Source organism: Haliotis rubra, unplaced genomic scaffold, assembly GCF_003918875.1.
Source record: "Haliotis rubra isolate DU_JTF1 unplaced genomic scaffold, ASM391887v1 Scf46, whole genome shotgun sequence".
NCBI lineage: Eukaryota > Metazoa > Mollusca > Gastropoda > Lepetellida > Haliotidae > Haliotis > Haliotis rubra.
The window spans coordinates 3,088,908-3,113,379 of NW_025767146.1; the positions used below are offsets into that span (position 1 = coordinate 3,088,908).

Genomic DNA, 24,472 nt, shown 5'->3' on the forward strand with positions numbered 1-24,472 from the left:
GGCGGTGGACAACAAGTGACAGTGGTACTTTCAATGTTTTACTTTATTGAGTACAAAGGGAGTACAAAATATCTGTACAGAAAGGTTGCTTGCCGCATCCCATGCAGCCAACAGGAACAATCACATCTCCCCAATAAACATTACTCTACACTATCTGACTGGCCAGTCATGGTTAAGTACAAACACATAGAGGTTGTGGTCCATCCTTTACAGTTATTATGACCTCATTACGCATAATGTGACATGCCCCATGGAGAAAGTATGATGGCAGTCACTTCACAAATCCAAAAATAGGCCACAAGAAAGCAGTCTTGTGACAAGTAAGTTAGAGACCGTTCATAATTTATGGGGGGGAGGGGGGAGGAAGAAAGAGAGAGAGGTTTGATGCAATGTTCAAGATTTTGGCATTCATAAGCATGTGACAAGGATGCAGGCAGGTCTACAGAGAAGAGTAGAGATGATGATATTTTTACGGGGAGGGGGGGTAAGAGACACACATTTTGTTCTGGGAGCTGGGGTGGTGGCGGTGGTGTTTCAGCAAGTTTGTACATAATGATATGTTTCAAATTATGCTTAGAAATTATGGGAAGTGGAGGGGGGCATTGATTTTGTACATGACATGCAGGGTTGGTCACTTATTTTGTACATAAACTTTAGGTGGGGTGGGGGTGGGGTGGGGTGGGGTTGTCATTCACATTGTACATGCTTCTCCATAAAAATCATCAAAACACACAAACACCCCCAATTATGAATGGTCCCTTATGTGGATCTTTTGTTCTCAAGGTACACAAGCTGTGACAGGGGTTCTGAATGTATTGTTCATTGATTCTAGTTCTATATGTACGTCGTGTTGAATGAAGACTGACTGACTGACTGAGTTTGGTTTTACGCCGCTTTTAGCAATATTCCAGCAACATCACGGCGGGGGACACCAGAAATGGGCTTCACACATTGTACCCATGTGGGGATTCGAACCCGGGTCTTCGGCGTGACGAGCCAAGTTGAATGAAGAACCATCATGTCTTACAACATCAGTGAGTAAGAGTGACTTGATTAGACATTGTTCCAGTGAGATTACATGCACATAATGGTCAGGTAAGGGGACTGTAAAGGTGGATGTAACCACAAACACACTGTAAGACAACGTTGACAGTGAGTGGGATTTTACACCCCTTCAGCAATGTTTCAGCTATGTCACTGAAGGGGACAGTAGAAACAGGCTTTGCACGATTCACCCATAATGGGAAGTGAACCCATGACTTCAGATCTGCAAGCAAATGTATGAACCACCCTTGTCAGCTGGTAAAGAGTGCTGATGGGAGAACAGCTCCATCAGACTTCCGTGTTTAGTTCTATGGTGAAAGCAGGAGTATGCTGGTGACAAGGAACATGTTCTGGGTCCATCAGGATGTTGAACTTATTATTACAGGTTTTGACACACCTCGGTCAGTCTGTCCAGTAAACCGCAGCACCTCAAGACATCTGGGCTGATTGTAAGGTAACGCCACTCAGATAACTGAGATGTGTATACTGAGAACCAGGCTCCTGGCATAAAAGTAGATAGTGAATCACTGGTTTCCTGTCCACAACCAGAGTATCTCAAATTCCTTAAATTAATCACAAACTGTACTGACAGTATTCGTCTCAACCAACATCAGACAACTCACACTGTACCTGCTTCCAAAAAGCAATACAAGCACAATTCTATGGCCATAATGGAACCAAAACGTTGACTTCAGGCTTCTTAACGAAGATTCAAGATACAAACTGTCCAACTGGTTCATAGACTGACCAGCACATTTCATTCAAAACACAGTCCCTTCAATATTGACTTCCACCAGTACCAACTCTTGTGTGTGGGTGACAAGACATCCTTGGGTTGCGGATGTTCATATACCCAAAATGAACAGCAAATTTCAGTATGAGAGTTTGTCCCTTCTGCTAGCAAATCAGTTGAATGCCTAGAGGGCCAATAAATTCTCAGTAAGTATCTTAACAATGAAGTCTTCTACAAATCAGGTAGGTGGCACCACATGTTGACAGATGTTGAGAATGGTCACTCCACATGTTGATGATTGTGACAAGTAGCTCCTTGATGGCTCAACACTGAAAAAGATGTAGCCTGCTTTTTGAAGATGTTGGCTAGATGTTGGCTCCACTTTGAAGATGGTGGCAAGTGGCTAGATGTTAGCTCCACTCTGAAGATGGCGGCATGTGGCTAGATGTTAGCTCCACTCTGAAGATGGCGGCATGTGGCTAGATGTTGGCTCCACTCTGAAGATGGTGGCAGGTGGCTCCACAGTTGGCTGCAGGAATGTTTATGCTGACATCACAGGATTAGCTGACAATGCTCCCAGCAGAGGAGCTGCCCTGTATCATGAGTCAGGACACGCTCCCTTCAGGTACCACAGGGCTCCGCGGGTCTCACAGTACTCCTGAAACCAGCATGTAAACACTGTCATACACTTCATCATGACAGGGACTGGACATTCACAACAAACTACATGGCATTTAAACTAAAAACTGAACTATGCAAAAAGTGTCACGACATCTCTTTGCGTACCCCAAACACTGCCTCAACTCCCTTCCTACCATTAGCTGTGTGTTCATGTTATCTGGACAGTGCTTTATGTCAAACTACCATGTTGTCCCAGCTGACTCAGACAAGTTTTCATATCCTGATCAACAAGTTCATATACCAGCTAATTACCCTCAGAATTAACAGTACTTCATATACCAGCTTACCCTGAGCAGCGTTTCATATATCAGCTTACCCTGAGCAGCGTTTCATATATTAGCTTACCCTGAGCAGCGTTTCATATACCAGCTAATTACCCTCAGAATTAACAGTACTTCATATACCAGCTTACCCTGAGCAGCGTTTCATATATCAGCTTACCCTGAGCAGCGTTTCATATATCAGCTAATTACCCTCAGAATTAACAGTACTTCATATACCAGCTTACCCTGAGCAGTCTTTCATATATCAGCTTACCCTGAGCAGCGTTTCATATATCAGCTTACCCTGAGCAGCGTTTCACATACCAGCTAATTACCCTCAGAATTAACAGTACTTCATATACCAGCTTACCCTGAGCAGCGCTTCATATATCAGCTTACCCTGAGCAGCGCCATATATCAGCTTACCCTGAGCAGCGCTTCATATATCAGCTAATTACCCTCAGAATTAACAGTACTTCATACAAGCTTACCCTGAGCAGCGCTTCATATATCAGCTTACCCTGAGCAGCGTTTCATACACAAGCTTACCCTGAGCAGCGTTTCATATACCAGCTTACCCTGAGCAGCGTTTCATATATCAGCTTACCCTGAGCAGCGTTTCATATATCAGCTTACCCTGAGCAGCGCTTCATATACCAGCTTACCCTGAGCAGCGCTTCATATATCAGCTTACCCTGAGCAGCTTTCATATATCAGCTTACAGCTTCATATAGCAGCTTACCCTGAGCAGCCGCGTTTCATATATCAGCTTACCCTGAGCAGCGCTTCATATACATACCCACAAGCTTACCCTGAGCAGCCGCGTTTCATATATCAGCTTACCCTGAGCAGCTTTCCCATATATCAGCTTACCCTGAGCTGAGCAGCGCTTCATATATCAGCTTACCCTGAGCAGCTTTCATATACACAAGCTTACCCTGAGCAGCGCTTCATATATCAGCTTACCCTGAGCAGCTTTCATATATCAGCTTACCCTGAGCAGCGTTTCATATATCAGCTTACCCTGAGCAGCGTTTCATATATCAGCTTACCCTGAGCAGCGTTTCATATACCAGCTTACCCTGAGCAGCGTTTCATATACAGCTTACCCTGAGCAGCGTTTCATATATCAGCTTACCCTGAGCAGCGTTTCATATACCAGCTTACCCTGAGCAGCGTTTCATACACAAGCTTACCCTGAGCTTACCCTGAGCAGCGTTTCATATATCAGCTTACCCTGAGCAGCGCTTACCCTGAGCATATATCAGCTTACCCTGAGCAGCGCTTCATATATCAGCTTACCCTGAGCAGCGCTTCATACACTTACCTGAGCAGCTTACAGCCTGAGCAGCGCTTCATATATCAGCTTACCCTGAGCAGCGTTTCATATATCAGCTAACAAGCTTACCCTCAGAATTAACAGTACTTCATACACAAGCTTACCCTGAGCAGCGTTTCATATATCAGCTTACCCTGAGCAGGCGTTTCATATATCAGCTAATTACCCTCAGAATTAACAGTAGTACTTCATACACAAGCTTACCCTGAGCAGTCTTTCATATATCAGCTTACCCTGAGCAGTCTTTCATATATCAGCTTACCCTGAGCAGCGTTTCATATATCAGCTTACCCTGAGCAGCGTTTCATATATCAGCTTACCCTGAGCAGCGTTTCATATATCAGCTAATTACCCTCAGAATTAACAGTACTTCATACACAAGCTTACCCTGAGCAGTCTTTCATATATCAGCTTACCCTGAGCAGTCTTTCATATATCAGCTTACCCTGAGCAGCGTTTCATATATCAGCTTACCCTGAGCAGCGTTTCATATATCAGCTTACCCTGAGCAGCGTTTCATATATCAGCTTACCCTGAGCAGCGTTTCATATATCAGCTAATTACCCTCAGAATTAACAGTACTTCATACACAAGCTTACCCTGAGCAGTCTTTCATATATCAGCTTACCCTGAGCAGCGTTTCATATATCAGCTTACCCTGAGCAGCGTTTCATATATCAGCTAATTACCCTCAGAATTAACAGTACTTCATACACAAGCTTACCCTGAGCAGCGTTTCATATATCAGCTTACCCTGAGCAGTGTTTCATATACCAGCTAATTACCCTCAGAATTAACAGTACTTCATATACCAGCTTACCCTGAGCAGTGTTCTACAGTTGTTGTCAGACTGTTCACTTCCTGTGAATTCCAATATCTTTTTCTTGAAAGCACTGGTCTTCACTCGGCAGCTTCCCCGGAACATGTCAAACAGGACCTTCCGGACCTGCAAGAATATGTGTGATGAGAACATGTCAAACAGGACCTTCTGGACCTGCAAGAACACACGTGATGAGAACATGTCAAACAGGACCTTCCGGACCTGCAAGAACACACGTGATGAGAACATGTCAAACAGGACCTTCTGGACCTGCAAGAACACACGACCTGTGATCAGAACATGGCATCCATACCAGCAGTACCCAATGGTTCTATACACATATACCATTAACCATTCATATTTGAATTTGGCACAAGAAGACCCTGGTTACAAACTTGAAGTAAGAAGTATTATGCTGCACTTGGGATACTGTGGGAACTATTTGTTTACAAGGACTCGCAGTAAGGGCGGGTGGGATTTTAGCAATATTCTCTCAACATAATGACTTAACACACTGAATCCCTGAGGGAAGAACTGAACCTGGGTTTTTGCTTTCACTACCAAGCTACCCCGCCTAAAATCAAACAAAGCTGTTCAACGAGGACCAGTGTTTGAGCGCCCTGGCTCCTTATCCCCAGCATACAATGGAGGTGTTCCATAGCGTCAATGATCATCTTTACCTCATCAGTTTCATCTCCCACTTTGACAAGTGCATAGATCGGCTCGGGCTTGGTGTTGGGAGGCCACTAAAACAGAAACACAAATCTTCAGCGAAAGAACACGATCCTCACATTACTCTGAAATTAACTTCACGAAAGCTACCGTCTGGACATGAAATATGTCTTCCGACAAGGTAAAGAGTGTGGGTCTGTACTCACCTGGTTGTCTACTAACATCCCTCCAGCCTCGACAACAACATCCTCCAACAACTTCTCCGACACCCCCGACCCCAACACATGCCCTGGTGGACACATCTGAAGTTTTAGTGCAAACAGTCGTTTCATTTCGCTATGTGTAAACACTTTCCTAGTCCGTAATAAATTAGCCATGAATGCCAACAGTTCTTCTCGGAGTTCAGTACTAAGACCATTTGTTAAATTATTGGTATCACTGGTATTCATGTTCTCCCTGATTGGACCGTTTTGTGTCACATGGTCGGATTCCGACACCTCCATTGGTACTACATCATGGACCTCCTCAGTTGCTATCACAAGAGGTTCTGTCGTTGCAGGGGTTACCTCCTTTGTTTGATTTCCAGGATCCATTTCCATATCACTCTGATCTGACATGGACCGACCACTAAGTGTCCGTTGTCGTGGTGATGATTTTGATGATGTTCTTCGGCGGCGTGGCTTTTCAATTTTGGTAGGAGATTCCATTTCAGTTCCTGTAGGATAATCAAACTTGTTTTTAATAAGATGCATGATATAATATAAGGCAATCCATTGCATTTCAAATGTGTTTGGTTTATCTCCACTTTGAACAATATTCCAGACCTTTCACAGCATCAGCTTAATATGTGAGGCAAGTCGATGTGAGGCAGTCTCAAGATGACAACCACTGTGATACAGGTATCTTACTGACAAATACAGAAACACACATGGGCCGAACTGGAACGGAGCTAGCGTGATCAAGAAATGCAACTCTGTTTAGCAAATCGAGAACCTTTTGCAACTGCACAACCTGTGTCCCCTTGTACCAAAATTGCAAATACAACTTGTGCATCAATAGAGCTAAGGTTTCACTGACCCTGTAAGGACTGGGAAACATGCCAACTCTCAGCACCCTCAAGGTGTCATGAGCACTATCTTGCGAGTCATACATGGGTTTAACTCATAGCCTAAGATATGTTCCAGCAAAATGGTTCTTATTTCAAGAAAAGATTAGGAATCAGTCTACAAAACAAATTCTGTTGAAACTTCAAATTTCTATACCACTTCCTTGATTATCTTTATTGAAACATCTATTAAGTAACAAAATTCTGTGAAATATGAATAGAATGAACATGTTTTCACCTTTCACTTTCTTATCCTGATCTTTTGGAATCTTGAACTGCTTGGCGAGGGCCTGGTACTTGGCGTCCCACAGCATCTTCTGCCGCTGTACGATGTCTGTGTACCTGCACAACACACAGTCCAGTCAGCACAGGTAACAACCCACAAATACAGTCTACAGATAGTTTACCCTCAGTTATTACCACTCATGTCTACATCACATGAATGGTCTGTGTGACTGGCATCTACATTTCTGACTGTCAAGTTATGTCCGTGTGTTTAAGCGCAGTCAACAACACTGCACAATATGAGAGTGGCACTGAGTCTGGGTCGATAGCATGATCAACAACAAGTGGAGTGACCAGGAGTCACAGCTTGTTCAATTACCCAGACCATTCAATCCCCATTTCTGTCTGTTTCCATGACAATCATGAACTATTAAGGTCAGAATCTGACTGTGAGTCACAATACTGCTGCGTGCATTTACTGGTTAGCTTCAAAGGTTTGTTTACTAGTGTGGTGTACACCCTAATACCCCTGATCAAGACTTTCATCAGAAACCTTCCGAGTATAATGTAGATGCTGGTACACTATGCTCACCTTATGAAACATGATGTGATAGCATACTTCCTCACCTGTCTGCGAACTCCTTGTCAAACTCACACACAAACTCCCAGCCCTTATTGGCCTTGACCTTTGACATCTGCTCCAGAATATCCTTGACATCCTCTGCTGGTAGCTATAAAGAAATGGACACAAATCTCAGAAACTATGTGTCATCTTCATTGCTGTATTTTGAGAATGAAATCACCATTGTAATAACCAGTGTTTAGTAGATACTGCAGTGAAGCCACAATATCAAACTGGAGTCACAAGTAGCCTGGCATAAGCGTTCTGTAATACAAAGATACTTGTGATTGAAAGTTCAGAGACACTTCTATGTCCAGTTGAGCTTATTTGACAATAGATATATGATGCAATGTGACCTACCTTTATCACAGATGACACATCTTTGCGGACAACATGCCTGGACTGAGTGAACTTCCACATCTGAAACAGTCAGTCAGTCATTTGAGGGAACCCGTGATAAGTTCTGGGGATACGATGTCAGGCAATCAAATATGTTGCCAAGCCTTACAACGTAATCCGTCTTTGACAATTCTTTTAGAACAGGTTGCTGGTGACCCATAGTCCATGCTTGAACTTGCACAATATTTGCCTCAGTGTGAATGAAGAAGTTGTCATCTATATTATTGTTTGTGATTGGAAATCCTATTTTGACAATTCAAATGAGAGGCGTTACAAGTGTCGGCAAGACACTGCTGCTCACCACGTAGTCCCTGCCACGACACAGAATCTCGGAGGAGATGCCGCTGTGAGGGCTGCAGGCCTCCTTCGGGTACAGCACCTCACTGTCAACACAGGAACGTGGGATTGAACGATCACACATCCACATATCTCAACACTAGGTTATCATCGATCTGCCATCAGGAAATAGTCTCGACTCTATTGGTAGTGAAAGGATGCCATCAACAGATTATGTGTTTAAGGTTGTGAAGAGACATGAGGGCGTGTTTGACTAAATCATAATAATGCTGGTGGTTCAGTTATAATGGTGATCCCAACCAAGGGACACAACTCTGTATTCCATACAATGACATGGCAGTCTGAATGTCTGCATTGGTAGCTGGCCTGCAGTGTGTCCTGTCTTGTATTGTTTGTCTGAGATTTGATTTAGAGAGTATTGGATTTAGGTGACCTTTGTATCAAACTAATTAATCCTACGTTCTAAGTAAACAGAAACTCCCAACGGCCTAAGGCTTACCTCTTGACGACCCAGCATCCCTGGATGAGCACAGCCACCTGCTGGAGGGAGCGGAGCACAGCTGCAGGGTCTGTCCCCTGGGGTAGCAGCGCCAGCAGCTGGGACAGGCGGAGGACTTTCACTGAAACCCCACACATCATGTTACTCAACACAAACACTGTGATGGGGTAGAATGACTGACCTGCCTACAGATGCCTCACAACTGTCCATGGTCTGCTGGCATTGATGAATTTTAAATATTTTAGATAATTAAATACTTACCTTACCTCATGGTAATGTGCATGCATATTACCTTTGCTAATCCGATACAAAGACTGGAAACGTGATCGATAAGTATCCTTGTTGAATGCTATCATGAAACTGGTGACGTGTCGATCTCGTCCGACGAGCAGAAGCACGCCCCCCAATCTCGTCATGTGACAACGAAAACACGTCACTTTATCCGAATCCTGAAGTCCGAGCGGAGTCAAAAGCAGGGAGGAAATGATCCATTGTAGGGAGGGCATAAGACGCCATGAGGTAAGGTAAGTATTTAAATATCTAAAATATTAAGACTTTAATAAATTTTTAACTTACCTTACCTCATGGTAATGTGCATGTTGATCTGACAGAAAGGCAGGAGGGTCGGACACCGGCGAAGACCAGCCAAAACTATCAGACAAAAACAGCACAACCGGGGATGTGGAAACTGTCTTGTTGTAGAACTGGAATCGTTGAAACAAGAACAGTAAACCACCAGTAGAACCCCTGATAAGGAAAACACAACATAAGAGAACGTGGGTTAACCTTAAAACTATCACTAAGATGATTAGACAAAAGGAATAAGCACCTAGTGAGAAGAGGGCAGCGTCAGTTGCTGAGCTACCATGAGCGGGCCAAAGGACTGAAGCCCCTGTACATTCTGGACTGCCAGATCCTGGAGATAATGGCTGGCGAAGACTGTGTTAGACCTCCAAAAACAACCTTCCATAATAGTGGGGGACAAGCAGTTTCTGTGCAGAGCCATGATGGACGCTAAGGCCCGGATCTCGTGCGGGTTGATGGCGGTAGGGTGAGGCAAACCAGCAGAGTCGTAAGCTGCAAGGACAGTCAAGCGAAGCCACAAAGCGATGGTATTTCTGTTGACCTCACCCTTCGACGCAGAAGAAAACGGAATAAAAAGACGTTTCCTGGTACGTCTCCTGACTGACGACTGCTTGATGTACTCTTTAAGGGCCCTGACGGGACACAACACAAGTTCATCGGAGTCGTCACTGCCCACTATAGAAGACGAAGGAGGGATGACAAACAGACGATCCGGTTGACCAGGCAACTGGTTTTTGGCAATGAAGTCCCAGAGGAGGCCCAAATGGACGGAACCGTGACGAGTCAGTTCAAACCTAATCCTGGTGACAGCTATGGCATGAAGCTCACTAACTCTGGCCGCAGTAGCAAACGCCAAAAGAAAAACTTTTTCTGGACAAGTCCTCGAAGGAGGCCATGGCTAGTAGTTCAGGGATCTTGGAGACCTTCCTATCAGACTTGACGGCCAGCACTGAATTAAGGGCTGCCAAATAAGTAAAAATCGTACCACCCTTCAGATGACGAGTGTTGCGTAGGTAGAAGAGGAATTCCGCAATAAATTGAGGAGACGCTTTAACCGCATTCTTAGAGCGATCAGTGCAAAACTTCTCAAACGCAGACCATTTGTCATCGTACAGGCTGCGGGTGGACACTCTATGAGCACGGGCGATGATCGTAGCCTCACCAGCCGAATAACACTTGGATTTCAGAGCTTTCTGAAGATGGCCCAAGTGCATACATGAAACCTGTCCAGATCTGGGTGCAACAAGTGGCTGTGAGGATGCCATAGAAGGTGCGGCCACTGTGGTAGCGGTTGAGGATCTCCTTCGGCGAGTCGACGTAGTTCGGGGAACCAGGTTCTCGCCGGCCACCAAGGTGTGACCAAAAGCAGAGTCATCATCCGCTTGGTCTCCTTGAGCTTGGCTACGACTTTGGGAAGAAGAACAGGAGGAGAAAACGCGTAGGCGTCTAGACCCTCCCACGAGAGGGACAGGGTGTCCACTGCCCAAGCGACAGGATCCGGAAGAAGATACACGTAGACCGGAAGTTGATGGTTGTGCTTCGTTGCAAAGAGGTCCACTAAAGGTCTGTGATGGAGGTGACAAACAAGATTGAATGCTTCCGAATGAAGCATCCATTCTGTCGGGGACGGCTTGTCTGGTCGGGACAGAGCGTCTGCCAAGACGTTTCTGCAATCCGGAATGTGACGATATTGTTGTCGTCCAGGAGGCGAAACAAACGAAACGTCTGATTCATCAGAAGACCCGAGCTGGTTGTTCCCTGGTTGCGGATCAACCGGAGCACTGTCGAGTTGTCCGACGCCACCAAGAGCTTGGAACCCCGTAGCGAATGAATCCAGTGCTGAATGGCTAAGATGACAGCCTGAAGCTCTAGGTTGTTGCTGTGCCAACGTGCCTGTGCGGTTGACCACAGCCTTGCCGCTGTCTGAGAGTCCAGGTGAGCGCCCCAACCCTGCAGAGAGGCGTCCACAAACAGTTCGCGGTCGTGTGTGAATTCAGTGAAAAAGACGCCACCGCAAACTTTCGACTCGATCGTCCACCACTGAAGAAAGGGATGAAGATGAAGGGGCAGCGGAAACCGCAACCTGAGGTTGTCTAAGAGGATGAAAGGAGAGAGGAACCGTTGAAGCGGTCTGAGCATCAATCTCCCTGAGCCGACGTCAACAGACCTAGTATGGACTGCCATTCCTTGAGTGTAAGCGGACATGACAGACCCCGCCGAGCAAGACTGAGCATTCTTTGCCATCTGTCCGGTGGAACCCGCAGCAGGTCTTGATCTGTCAGGAACAAACCCCCTATGAAAGTCAGCTGTTGAGATGGCTCTAGGTGGGAAAAGTTGGTGGAAAAGCTTGAGTGTAAAGTCCCTCTGTCTGCGTAGTAGCAGGCACTCCTTGTGGCTCATGAGAGAGTCGTCAATGTATGGGTCAAACTCTATCCCCTGAAGAAGAAGATACCGGGAAATCGGTGCTGTAATTCGAGTGAAAAGCCACGGGGCCATAGAGATGCCAAACGGCAGGACCTTCCACTGGTAATGGTGACCGTCGAAAATGAACCTCAGGAACTTCTGGTGAGGCTCGTATATGGGAACATGTAGGTAGGCGTCTTGAAGATCCAGACTGACCAACCAATCCTTGGGGGACAGTTTGGTTTGTAGCTGGATCAGAGATACCATCCGAAAATGTGGCGGCTCCGGAAGGTACAGTTTGTTGAACACCGCCATATTGTGTATCATCCTCATCTTCTGAGAATTCTTTTTGGGTACTAAGTAGATGGGAGAGTAAAACCCTGGGGAGTTGCTGGGCTCTAGTACATGTTCTATGGCTTTCTTGTCCAACAACGCCTGAACAGGTGCTGGTGTTGAACGATGGAATATTCGTGAGACTAGGGCGAGGTGGTCAAAGGCGGCGACATGGCTATTGGCAATTTGTAGCCTGTCTTGACAAGATTGGTGACAAAGGGGTCTCCTAGGAGACCCAGAAGACCCCGAGTCTCCCGCCTACAGGTATATCGCGGATATGGACGACTGGGGGCGGTAGGTCCCAGTCGTGACAGCCCAAAACATCAGCGGCGCTTGTATTTTGGTTTGCCGGTCTTGCCAAAGTCCTTTTGGTTACCGGCGGGACGACGTTGGAAGTCCCTTGCCACGCCCTCTAAAGGCTCCACGAACCGATGTCCTCCTGGATTGGTAAAGGTTGGTGGTCCTGGTAGCTGGCGCTGACAAAGTGGCGAAGTGACGAAAAGATCGGAGCGCAATCTCAGTTTGGGTCAAGGAGGCATGCTCTGAAAAGACATCCGGGATCTTATCCGCAAATAAGGTGGGAGCCGCAAACGGGGCAAGCATTAGTCTTTTCTTAAATTCCTCCTGCCAGGTACAGGGAGTGAGTAACCCAGTCCTCCTAGTCACAGTGGTGGTAGCTAAGGCCGATCCACGACGAACGTGATCCACCTAAACAAAGTGGTAAGATGATCCAAGCGGGAAGGGTTATCCTATGAGACATCTTGAGACATGGCCTCCGTGGCCGAAGCAAGCACAGAGAGGGGCTACAAGGTTCGACGGAGTTCCGTATCAATCGCCAACAACTTGGCATTTGGGACCTTGTATTGAGCTTGAGATGCATCCGACAATCGTTTCGACGCTTCATCTTGTGTAGCGCCAAAATCCACAAAGTCAAAAGAATGCACCTTGTAATCCTGATGGCGATGTTTAGCAGGCTTGATGGAGGGATTGAAAGATAACTTTTGGAAATCCTCGTCAAGTGGAGCAATGGCATCAGCAACCATGGGATGCGATGGCAGAAGGAGCTCTGGTTCATCACAAATAGAGGTAGCACGAGGAATATCCGACCCTGGAGACGTGCAAGTGATAAGTCTGTCAGCTATCCAGGCGTAAACACTCTCCATGCCCAAGTGCGTCAGACCCTTGGTGTCTTCTTCCTCGTAATCTGGAACAAACTGAGCCTCCAACACAAGAGATGAGGAATCCTGAAACCTAAACAAAGGTGATCGGGAACGGGAATGCCGATGAAAAGGTGAAGGTTGTCTCCGAGGTGAACGCCGTGGTTAGTGCCTAGGGAGCGCCGAGAGGATTACAGAGACGAGAAGCGCCGAACGCCCTGTACAGGAGAGCGCTGAGGCAAACGTCTAGGAGAAGAACGCTGAGCGTCACACTCCGTTGCGCGCTTGGGAGAACACCAAACGTCCCGCGCAGGTGAACGGCTTGGTGAAAGTTGAGGGAAGAGCGTTGAGGGGAGCGTTGCCGGTCTGTGGGCAAACGCTGGTCATCTCCAGAAGGTGGACGATCAGAGGAGCGCTCGCGTTCCTTAGAACGATCATCTGGACGCTGGCGATCCTCCCGTTCCTGTATGGCAAGGGAAGGCCCACGTGCAAAACCACATAACTTTGGTATACACACGCTTACCCATAAGAAAAGAAACACCGACAACTTAACGCGACAGTGAAGCGAAAAAACGGCGGGAAAAGCGGAATACGAAACTAAATGACAACAGTGAGCACACACTAGTAGCTCTGCATGTATGTGCCACGCCTAGCGACAGCCGCCATTACTGCCAAGCATGTGAAAAACCTCTACGAGGAGAAACACACAAAATATGACACAAAGAAAGAGAACAAGATACATACAATGGTCAAGCAAGGACAAAAACAACCCAGGCTGACCAAAGAAGTACCAAATTCTGCCGAAGCGAAGCTGAATTAAACAACGCGAGGCAAAACAAAGCAAAACAACACACCGCGAAGACTGTACAGTGAGAAAAAACAGCCAACGGTGAGTAGACTTTTCGTTATATCATGGTAGAAGGATACAATAGGAAAACCTTACCGTAGCAAAACACAAAGAAAACAGTAAGTAATGAAAACAGAAATATCCTATGCACTACGATACATGTCCAACTCGCAGTGCGATAAAGGATAAAGTGACATGTTTCGTTGTCACATGACGGGATTGGGGGGCATGCTTCCGCTCGCAGGACGAGACCGACACGTCACCAGTTTCATGATAGCATTCAACAAGGATATTTATCGATCACGTTTCCAGTCTTTGTATCGGATGAGCAAAGGTAATATGCATGCACATTACCATGAGGTAAGGTAAGTTAAATATTTGTGATATTGTTGTGATACTATTGCAAATGCCTTATGTTGTTTCTTTTCTTGTCAAAGCTCCTCACATGTCATGGGATAATAATATATTTACAGCATTACAACATGTGAACATACCATTGATGAGAAGTGTACGGACTTGGTCTGGGAGAGGAAGAGTCCTAAGCTGGGAGAGAGACAGAACGTTGTTGGGCATGGCCGGCTGGTCTCTGAAATTCAGTCAAAATAGAGAAACTGCATTTTTAATAACACATCATCATCACCTGACACATTACAACAGTCACAGTCACCTTATTAAGAGACCAACAGCTGGGTCAACACTTGACACACTGTGCCATTATTGGGAGACCAACAGCTGGTTCAACACTTGACACACTGTGCCCTTATTGGGAGACCAACAGCTGGTTCAACACTTGACACACTGTGCCCTTATTGGGAGACCAACAGCTGGTTCAACACTTGACACACTGTGCCCTTATTAGGAGACCAACAGCTGGTTCAACACTTGACACACTGTGCCCCTATTGGGAGACCAACAGCTGGTTCAACACTTGACACACTGTGCCCTTATTGGGAGACCAACAGCTGGTTCAACACTTGACACACTGTGCCCTTATTGGGAGACCAACAGCTGGTTCAACACTTGACACAGTGGCCCTTATTGACCAACAGTTGGTTCAACACTTGACACACTGTGCCCTTATTGGGAGACCAACAGCTGGTTCAGCACTTGACACACTGTGCCCTTATTGGGAGACCAACAGCTGGTTCAGCACTTGACACAGTGTGCCCTTATTGGGAGACCAACAGCTGGTTCAACACTTGACACAGTGTGCCTTTATTGTGAGACCAAGAACGACAGTGTGGTTTTTCTGTGCATGAGACTGGCAGACAGAGAACTGAAGTAGTCTGGAGTATGGTATACTCAGTCTGTCTGGAGTAAGGTATAATCACTCTGTCAGGAGTATTTTATACTCACTCCTTCCGGAGCATGGTATACTCACTCTGTCTGCTCTGTGGTTGGGGGCATCAGACAATGCATGTAGTCTTTCCCTGCCATCTGGAACTCTGACATGTCATCACCCTGTGTTGCTAGGAGCAACAGCCGCTCTGACTCTGCCATATTGTCCTGCAACAAGATCTGGCATGTACTACCAATGACAGCTTGTACATTAGTATCCTGGAGCTGGTCTGGATACTGGATGTTAGAAACTGAGAAGTTGTGTCAGAATATTCATCAGAACAAACAGTATCTGCTCCATTGACATAGTCTTAATTTGAATCATATCAGATATAATAGGTTTTGTGTGATTTTGAATTAAACTTGTTTGAAATATATAGACTTATAAGCTGTGTCTAAATCCCAAGCCAGCACTTTCATAAAACTTCAGAATTAAAGTGCATTACTCAAAAGAGAGTAAGTTTTAACCTTTGGACAACACTTTCTTAAACATGTGTCCAGCTCATGAGTGACCATGGGTTTGCACCATATTTAGCAACTATCCAGCAATATCCCGTGTGAGGACACCAGACAGCAAACTATAATTATTGCAATGTCTATAATACAACCTCTATTACATCCTAGTCATGGATTCCTGTTTGGGCTGTCGTCATCCATTTCAATAATCCCTGATTTTTTTTGTCTTCACAAGATTCGGACTTGCAACATGTGCACAGTTGCATTAAGCCTGGTGATAACGTTTGCCTCAGAACTATTTATCATGTTTATATAAGTCGGCAGTGAAGAAGGATAAGCTAAGACGGTGTCTGTTGAAAATCTAAAAATATTATGGTGTTTTGAGAGCCAGGAATTTAGGCGTTGATGTTCTTCTGATTCTCTCACCTCTATCCCATGGCACTCCACTTGTACCCAGGGCTCTTCATTCATTCTCTGTTTCAGATATTCATACGATGCCATTCTCCTAGCTTTAGCCTCCTCACTCTCTCGTGACGGGCAAACTTGACGGTCACGGGCTTGGCTTCTTCCTCCATCTCGTCCTGGGACGAATCTCCTGAAAACACAGGGCCATGTTCAACATGATCTTCCACTGCTCGTTTCCAAAAACAGGATCATGAATGATCATTGGATATTTTGCTTGATTTTAACTTGACTGTTTGTATTAATGAAAACATTTTGTTGTTTGATGCTAAAATTTCAGAGACATTTTTGAATGCATGTATCTCATAAATTCAAAGTGGAAAGGTGATGTTATAGGTGTCTCATAACCAGCACACATGGAATGTCCTGACTTTCCACTTTTGTTTCAGAATGATTATTGTTCGCTTGATAAATTGCATGCACACATTATTCATTATTGAATTCTCTGAGCATATATCCGATATGAAGGCTCCAGCGACCTAACTCCTAACTATAATCTGATCTATTGTTTTCAGCAGCTATTCGTATTTTTTGCCCGATTTTACGAGTAAACATGCTTTTCTGGATATTCTCTTATGCATCCCACTGAATGCCCAGTCAAGCCAAAGTGGGTTATATCGACATATGATATTTGCAGTTGTGTTAATTTTAGGGATACAGTGTAACAGCCTAAAAACATTTTTTTCTATTTCCAACAGTACTTAAGTCCTGTATTAAGGCACCACGTGACTAGCCCTGTATACCTACCCACATCGCCGCCAGCAGTCAAGTCAGGTTTGGGCCTGGTGTCTGCATGGTCCAGGTAGGAGAAGCCAGGTCGCAACTGCACCAGCCCATGTAGCGGTGTCAGGTGCAGCTCACCTGCAACAACACAGACACCATCATCACCAACATGGTGCACGCACATACACAACATGCCCTATTTTCAAGACCAATCAACATGGTTAGACAAGCTACTTGAACATTTGATAATTAGAAAATGTCAGTAAAATACTTTCAGCTAACATCTGAATTTATGACTGTTATGCCAGAGGTTAAAGCTTGAGATGAAACATATCTGTATTCGAAGTCATACAAGAATTCTGGCAACTGCTTCACTCTATCATTTCCAGTACACAATACAATTATGGATATATGGCCTACAATTCTTTACACTTTTCATATAACACTGTTGTTTTATGCTACACTCAGTAATATTCCAGCTATATGGCGGCGGTCTGTAAATAATCGAGTCTGGACCAGACAATCCAGTGATCAACAGCATGAGCATCGATCTACAAATTGGGATACGACGACAAGTGCCACCACGTCTGCAAGCTTGACCTACCCATCCCGTTATTCAGCTCTTTCCTTGAGCATGGGTTGCTAAAGATCAATTTTAATCAGGATCTTCACTCCATGAGTAGTTATAGGAGTTCAATCACCATAATTGCTGATTTCTCACAGGAAATTATCTTCAAATTTCTAAACTCCATGATTAAATGAACATTTGTGTATTGTGAAAGCTATCCTGAAGTACAGGTGCACCTACCCTCCTTGAGGACTCCTGCTGCGTAGCGGTTTGTGGACATGCTGCATGAAGAGGAGGTGAGCACCTGCTTGTCCATCAGTTCACTGCATAACACAAGCAACAAGATACACTGTAGCTCACCTGGGGTATACTCTGAAGATTTGATTAGGTTGTTTAATGCCACACTCAGCAATATTACAGCTATATGGTGGCGGTATGTAAATAATCAAGTCTGGAGCAGACAAGCCAGTGATCAACAGCATGAGCATCAATCTATGCAATTGGGATATGATGACATGTGGTCAACAAAGTCAGCGAGCCTGACCACCCAATCCCGTTAGTGGCCTCTTACGACAAATATGGGTTGCTGAAGCCCAATTCTAACATGGATCTGAACGGGTCATATGCATACTGACGAGCATATAACAAACAATAACCCTCAGTAGAATGTAGCAATGCATGATGTTCAAGAGCTGCAAAGTTATTTTCTTGATTTTTCACTGAACCAATTTCAATTCTGCACAAAATGACCCACCTTAAGACTGTTGAAGGAATGAGTGATAGTTAAACAGACCACATCAATTTTAACATCAAACTCAAATTCCCCCCCCAGTTTCTATAGCTGATTCAAGTCATGTGAAGGTTGGGTGAAAGTCATGTTAAAGTCAAGTTATGTTTAATTCGCATGTTACACCAGTATGTTCAAGGGTATCCTTATATTTTGTATCCAGTAAAACTCTGTCAGTGGTCAGTGTAAGCACACACACAACAACTGGGCCAGTTCCTGAGACTAGCAAGTGTTGTGTTCCTGTACTCTCCTGATTCCTGAGTCTCTCACCTGCCATAGAAGCGCTCGCCCTTCCTTGTTGCAGGGGTCCCATCTACATTGAGGGCTATCTGCTCCCCTTTACTCCGGGCGTAGTTGGGGCTCCGCGTGTTGATGTTCAGCTCAAGCTCAACCTGTTGTCATGGTGACATGATCATAATAATGACACTCTGTTGTTGTATACCTTCATTGAGTGTTTATCTTCTTTGCAATTTAGAATATATAAATAATCATTTTCTTGCCACAAACACTGTTTTAAACAGTCTAAATATTTATCTAACTACACTTTTATACATGCATAGTCTACTGTAGTGAAGATGTTTCTCACCTTCTTCTGGGTCGGCTTGACCCGAGCAGATAGGTGTGTGACTGAATCATAGGTCATGTGCGCTGGCCGCACTGGGTACTGCAACATACAACATAAGTCTGTGTACAGGCATGGCGTACACATTCCTCTCCTCCCAGCAACCACTGGGATAACAATGCATAACCTTCAGAGACCTAGAGAGTATTGTGAGTAACTTTAGCAGAGTTAGAAACTATATTTGCACTAATTGTTAGTAGCAGCAAATACTTGAAATACTAGTAAAAAGGCATCAACACTGTCACAGCTAGATGTCCAGAATTGTTTTGTGATAGAAGTTGAGTTATCTGCCCTTAGTGCCTGGTTGGTATGCATAAAATCGTCCGAAAGAGGCGCGGAACCACTGGTAACTGCACACTGTAATTGTGATCTCTGCATGTACACTAAACAATGTGAAACAGGGAAGATCACTACTGGTGCAACAATATGGCAATACAGCACTTACAACTACCATAATACATGCGATTCATTACAAGCAATATTGACGTAAAGGATCCAGTTTATGCAGATCCTCTGGTATTTCCTGGACGGGTATAACTAGCAAAATCTCTACAGTGCCCCCAACCATATATGTTTCTACCATACAATATCCCATCTTTTCTATCTGAAACCTGAAAACAAATGATTCTGGGTCATAACTTTCCTGCAAAATGAGAGAAGAAAAGAATGTGTGAAATTAAAGCACTGTATCAGGCTAACGCAGCCTCATTGTATCGTTCCACCCTAGTTATCACATGTCTGTTGATCTGTTTATATATGAATTAGCTGAAGGGACATGACATATTGTTCAAGTACATATAATATATAAGCCACAATACTGCATCGTCTAAACAGCTGGTGCATCAGGGTTGGATGTGTACTCCTGAAAACACATGGACCTCACCAAGCTTCTGATGATATATCCACTTGTCAAGAGGTTAGCATAAGATCACAGAGAGCTATTGTTTGTTACAATGTGGTCGAGACCTTAGGTACAGACAGATAAACAAACCTGTTGTACCTTAACCATCTAACCAAATGTCAACTATTTGAAAGTAATTACTGTTCTACCCAATCAGTACTGACAATAATTACTCTTTCAAGGGCAATATAAATGTTAATAAGAGATTTCCTTGCTTTATCTTATTTACAATGTTAGCATTTGAAACTAATCTCTAACATCGATAACAGATATAGATCACAGAAGTTGATAATAGTTAACAAAAACATATGAGCAAAGATGTATAAAAATAAGTCTGAAAGAAATCAACATATTACACGTCACAAATGTGTTGACATATCTAAACATGGACTACTAAAATATACAGCACTCTGACCATACTTTAGGACAACATAAAGACATACGCTGTGTAATCTGAGTGTACATTAAAACTTTGTTTTATCACAACAGTTTATGCATGACATCATAGATGACACTATTTTCATACCAATAATCGTTGACAATTTTTTTCCAAAGATAGCTGTGATCATCAATCTTTTTCGCCATTTCAACGGATTTCACATCAGGGATACGATGTGAACACATTTTTCATAAATTTCTTACCTGAAATAGGCATAAATTTTGTGCCAAGCTTTTAGAGAGGTACACATTAATCTGGAAAAGAAAATATGAAATAATTAGTCTCCAAAGGTTTAATCATCTCAAATATTTATATTATCAGTGTTTCTAGTGGAAATTAAACATGCATTGTACCTTTAAAGCAAACTGCCATGAAAAGGCACAGACAGACTGCCAATGTGACATGCTAGACTGACAACAAATACATTTGTTAATGCCACTTGAAAAGTTCTCCATGCTCTGTCATCCAGCTGACAGTTGTTCTGAATTTCAAACAATGCTGTGCAGAAAAACAACTTGCCACTTGTTGCCACTTGTTGAGGACATTCACTTCTGTTGAAACTCACACAAGCTGACAAGCCAAGGACAAATTGTACAAACGTGATGCTGAACTCCAAAGACAATCATGGATACATGGACCGCTAAGCAAACAGGTTGCCATTACTAGTCTTGGGAATTGGTTAAAATCTCATAATTGATGATTGGTTCATTACAACCGATCAATCATCGAAAATAATTGGTTAGCGTCATTTATGAAATGTGTTAATGCACAAAAAATAAGGAAAAAACCATGTAGTTCTTTGGTTTTTGGGGGGGCAAAATTTCACATCTTTAAAGGATGACTAGTTAGAGTAACATAAATTTCTTAAGAGTCTTAAGAGTCTTTAAGATAAATTCAATCATGACTTGGAACGAGCTTGTAGTGCTTATGAAATGTAACAGACAAAACCAATCTAGCGAAAAATAGTGTTAATGAAAACAAGTGTACTAGAATTGTTTGTGTTCGATTATAAGAAAACATGATTGCTTGGTCGTTTAGTCACTGCGACCAATCTTTGATTATTTCAATTAATCGGACCACCACTAGCCATTACCAAATGATCTAATGAGGCATATTGTGGTTGGGTAGTCCAGTGCATAAAGCACTTGCTAGTCACTCCAAATGTCCGGGTGTGATGTCAACATGTGCAGCCAATTTCTGGTGCACCCCAACCACGGAATATAGTGACACATCACCATCCTCATTCACTTTCTTTAACATTTTGCTTCTAAAATAAATACACTGTAACTGAAATGGGGACCAAGGGCTAAGATCCTAAAGATCAGTGAATGTACGTCAATTATTAGCTTTCGAAGATAGCAGTTAGCAGCCAAATCGTAGCTATGGCCTGCTCTATTCAAACTACAGGGGCTTGTAACGCTAAAAACTGCCATCAAGGTATGTAGTGTCACTAACGGGATCTTATCACTATATAAAAGGTAAGGGATGTAACGAGGTCCACACACCAAGTTCGTTTCAGGGCGAATTCAACAATGATCATTGTATCTGTCCCATTTAAAGTATGCACACATTTCAAGCCAATAGATTTACCTACAAAATAGGACATAAACCACAAAAATCGAAGCAGTACTTTGGGAGCTAGGGTCTTCGGAAGCTCGAAAAATCGTGATTTCTCAATTCGCCATTCTTTCGGAGACAATTACATCGAGTGAAAAGAGTAAGCGATTTGATGGGACATATTTTATTTATAGCCAATGAGCTCCCTTGCTCTTTTAAGTGCGGGGCAGGTTAAGGCCAAGGTCGTCAATGGCGAACAGGCACGACACAATTCTCTTTGCGATGAATAAATCATAATGTACGTAAATTCATTATGACAGTTAGATGTAAATGTCTCCGAAAGAATGGCGACTAACGCGCTGACAGGCAGTGTTCGCGAATAGTGTCTGACCCTCTGACAAATCCGGCAGATTCGCCAACGGTCCGATAGAAGTCTACAACCCACCATTTTGACTGTATGTTTCACAATGACTTTGACTGAAGTTGTTATATGTGACATGTGACACTTGTTTGCTGTTTATTTTATCTTAATTTTTCTTATGTTTGTTAATAATTTCAATGCCAATTATAAGAAATGTTAAATCTTAAATGTGTGTTTAATTTTATTCCATGGGTCCTGTGAATTTTCAATGGGTCAGACAGACATCTTAAACTTACAGAACCCAATGTCCTGTTACTTTGAAACACCATTCGTGAACACTGGACAGGTGCCATCAGTTCAGCATGTTTTGGTGAATGTCGTATGTGTATACTGTGAAATAAACAAGGAAATGGGTGAGTTACCGCTACAAATTCTGAGCAGGGATTTTGGCTCGGAATTGAGAAATCACGATTTTTCGAGTCTCCGAAGACCCTAGCTCCCAAAGTACTGCTTCGATTTTTATGGTCTATGTCTTATTTTGTAGGTAAATCTATTGGCTTGAAATGTGTGCATACTTTAAATGGGACAGATACAGTGATCATTGTTGAATTCGCCCTGAAACGAACTTGGTGTGTGGACCTCGTTACATCCCTTTCCTTTTACATAGTGATAAGACCCCGTTAGTGACACTACATACCTTGATGGCAGCTTTTAGCATTACAAGCCCCTGTGATTCAAACTACTCAACATCCACTGATTGTGACTACAAAGCTACATTTCACACCTTCACTGGCTTTTTATAACGTCTGATGCTGATTTAGCACTGGTCTCTATAACCTCTGTCGAGTTTATATCGAAATGATGGGGCATATCTCATTTCCTTCCTGTTCCAAAACTAAAAACTATTCGCCTTGCAGGCATCTGATATTTTTATTGCAAATATATTTTGAAGAACGTTAGGCACCTTTGAACTGGTTACAGGTGAAAACAGAGACAAGGACCCCCACCACATTTGTTTTTAAATTTCCACAGACACTGTGATAGAGAAGGAGCCTAGTTTGGTTGACTGGGTGGAATAATTATTCCGTAGGTTCAGTTACAAAATTCATATTCACTCAGCATCGTTCATGATATTGTCAGCAATCATTAATAGAGTGTGACAGCACATGCAACATTCTCAATGTGTTGTGCAATTATGATAAATTGCACACTAACTGAAATATGCAAACGGCAAAAAACATTTACAACTTCTGATAATGCAAGAATCGTTTAGTGGATTGAACTTATAACAATGTACATAACTAGAATAGAGGATTTACTCATTTTGAGCTCGATTCCTGGGGCGAGCAATATCATTATCAAAACGGAAGACTACCTGTAACATTTGTGTCATGTCATGTATTACCAGGCATCAGCTGGACTCTTCAGTTAAGTTAGAATAAAGACAAGCTTCTGTCCTATTGGTTATAATTGTTTCTAGTTCTTAGCTTCAAGAGCATGCTCATAACATATTACAAACCTCATGTTCGACGGGATCTTCGTCGTCCGCCATAGTGTTCGCACACGCTTATTCAATCGGAATAACTATATGTAGGTTTCAATGCCATGTGAGATTTCAAGCATACGTTGCCAATCGAAACTACACGATAAAATCCGAATGGTTCCTTCAGCCTTGACATTGACCGGTTTGGGTATATCAAATGTCGGAGTGGAACTCGTATACGAAATAAAATTCCTCAGTCCCAAGTTACCGTGTCTCTGTCAACTCTGCCTTAATGTACACATCTCCGTTTAGAAATCCCAACTCACGCCATCATTATGATCTCTTTGAGAGGCTTTTCGAAAACAAAATTCAAAATAGACTTTTTTATGAAAATGTATAAATGAGTTTATAATTCTCTTGTCTTTATATACCTATTAAACAGCTATTCCCTGATCGAAAAGTTGGAGTGAGGGGTATTTATGTGCGTGGCTTTTAACAAAATCCCAGACTAAACTCGGAGAGAAGACAAAAATGTCTATAATATATGACATATAAAAAAAACTGACCGTCCGTAAGAGAAGCTGACCGCGTATTATACTCTCTGTGAATTCTAAAGGTGTTCCAAAATCACATAACCCACGTATCTTTTGCTGTTCAAATGGACGATTTTGTAATATAATATGATTATAGAACTAAAACAATATTACACTGAAGAGTACATTTTGCTTTGGGCTGCGCTTAGACTTTTTTA

At 43.4% G+C, this 24,472-nt stretch overlaps 1 protein-coding gene across 1 annotated transcript; it reads right to left on the reverse strand.

Moving 5' to 3' along the window:
• Positions 1-686: 686 nt before the first annotated feature.
• On the reverse strand, positions 687-23,890 carry LOC124290235 (DNA-directed RNA polymerase III subunit RPC5-like). Its single transcript, XM_046726949.1, is given in 19 exon segments — positions 687-2,435; positions 4,881-5,006; positions 5,561-5,626; positions 5,759-6,267; positions 6,896-6,999; positions 7,510-7,613; positions 7,865-7,924; positions 8,205-8,286; positions 8,700-8,820; positions 14,519-14,610; positions 15,406-15,530; positions 16,245-16,349; positions 16,352-16,413; positions 17,028-17,141; positions 17,812-17,894; positions 18,629-18,750; positions 18,945-19,022; positions 20,524-20,574; positions 23,758-23,890. Coding segments are annotated over 19 exon segments (2,097 nt in total). The 5' UTR covers positions 23,791-23,890; the 3' UTR covers positions 687-2,375.
• Between the last annotated feature and the right edge of the window lie 582 nt (positions 23,891-24,472).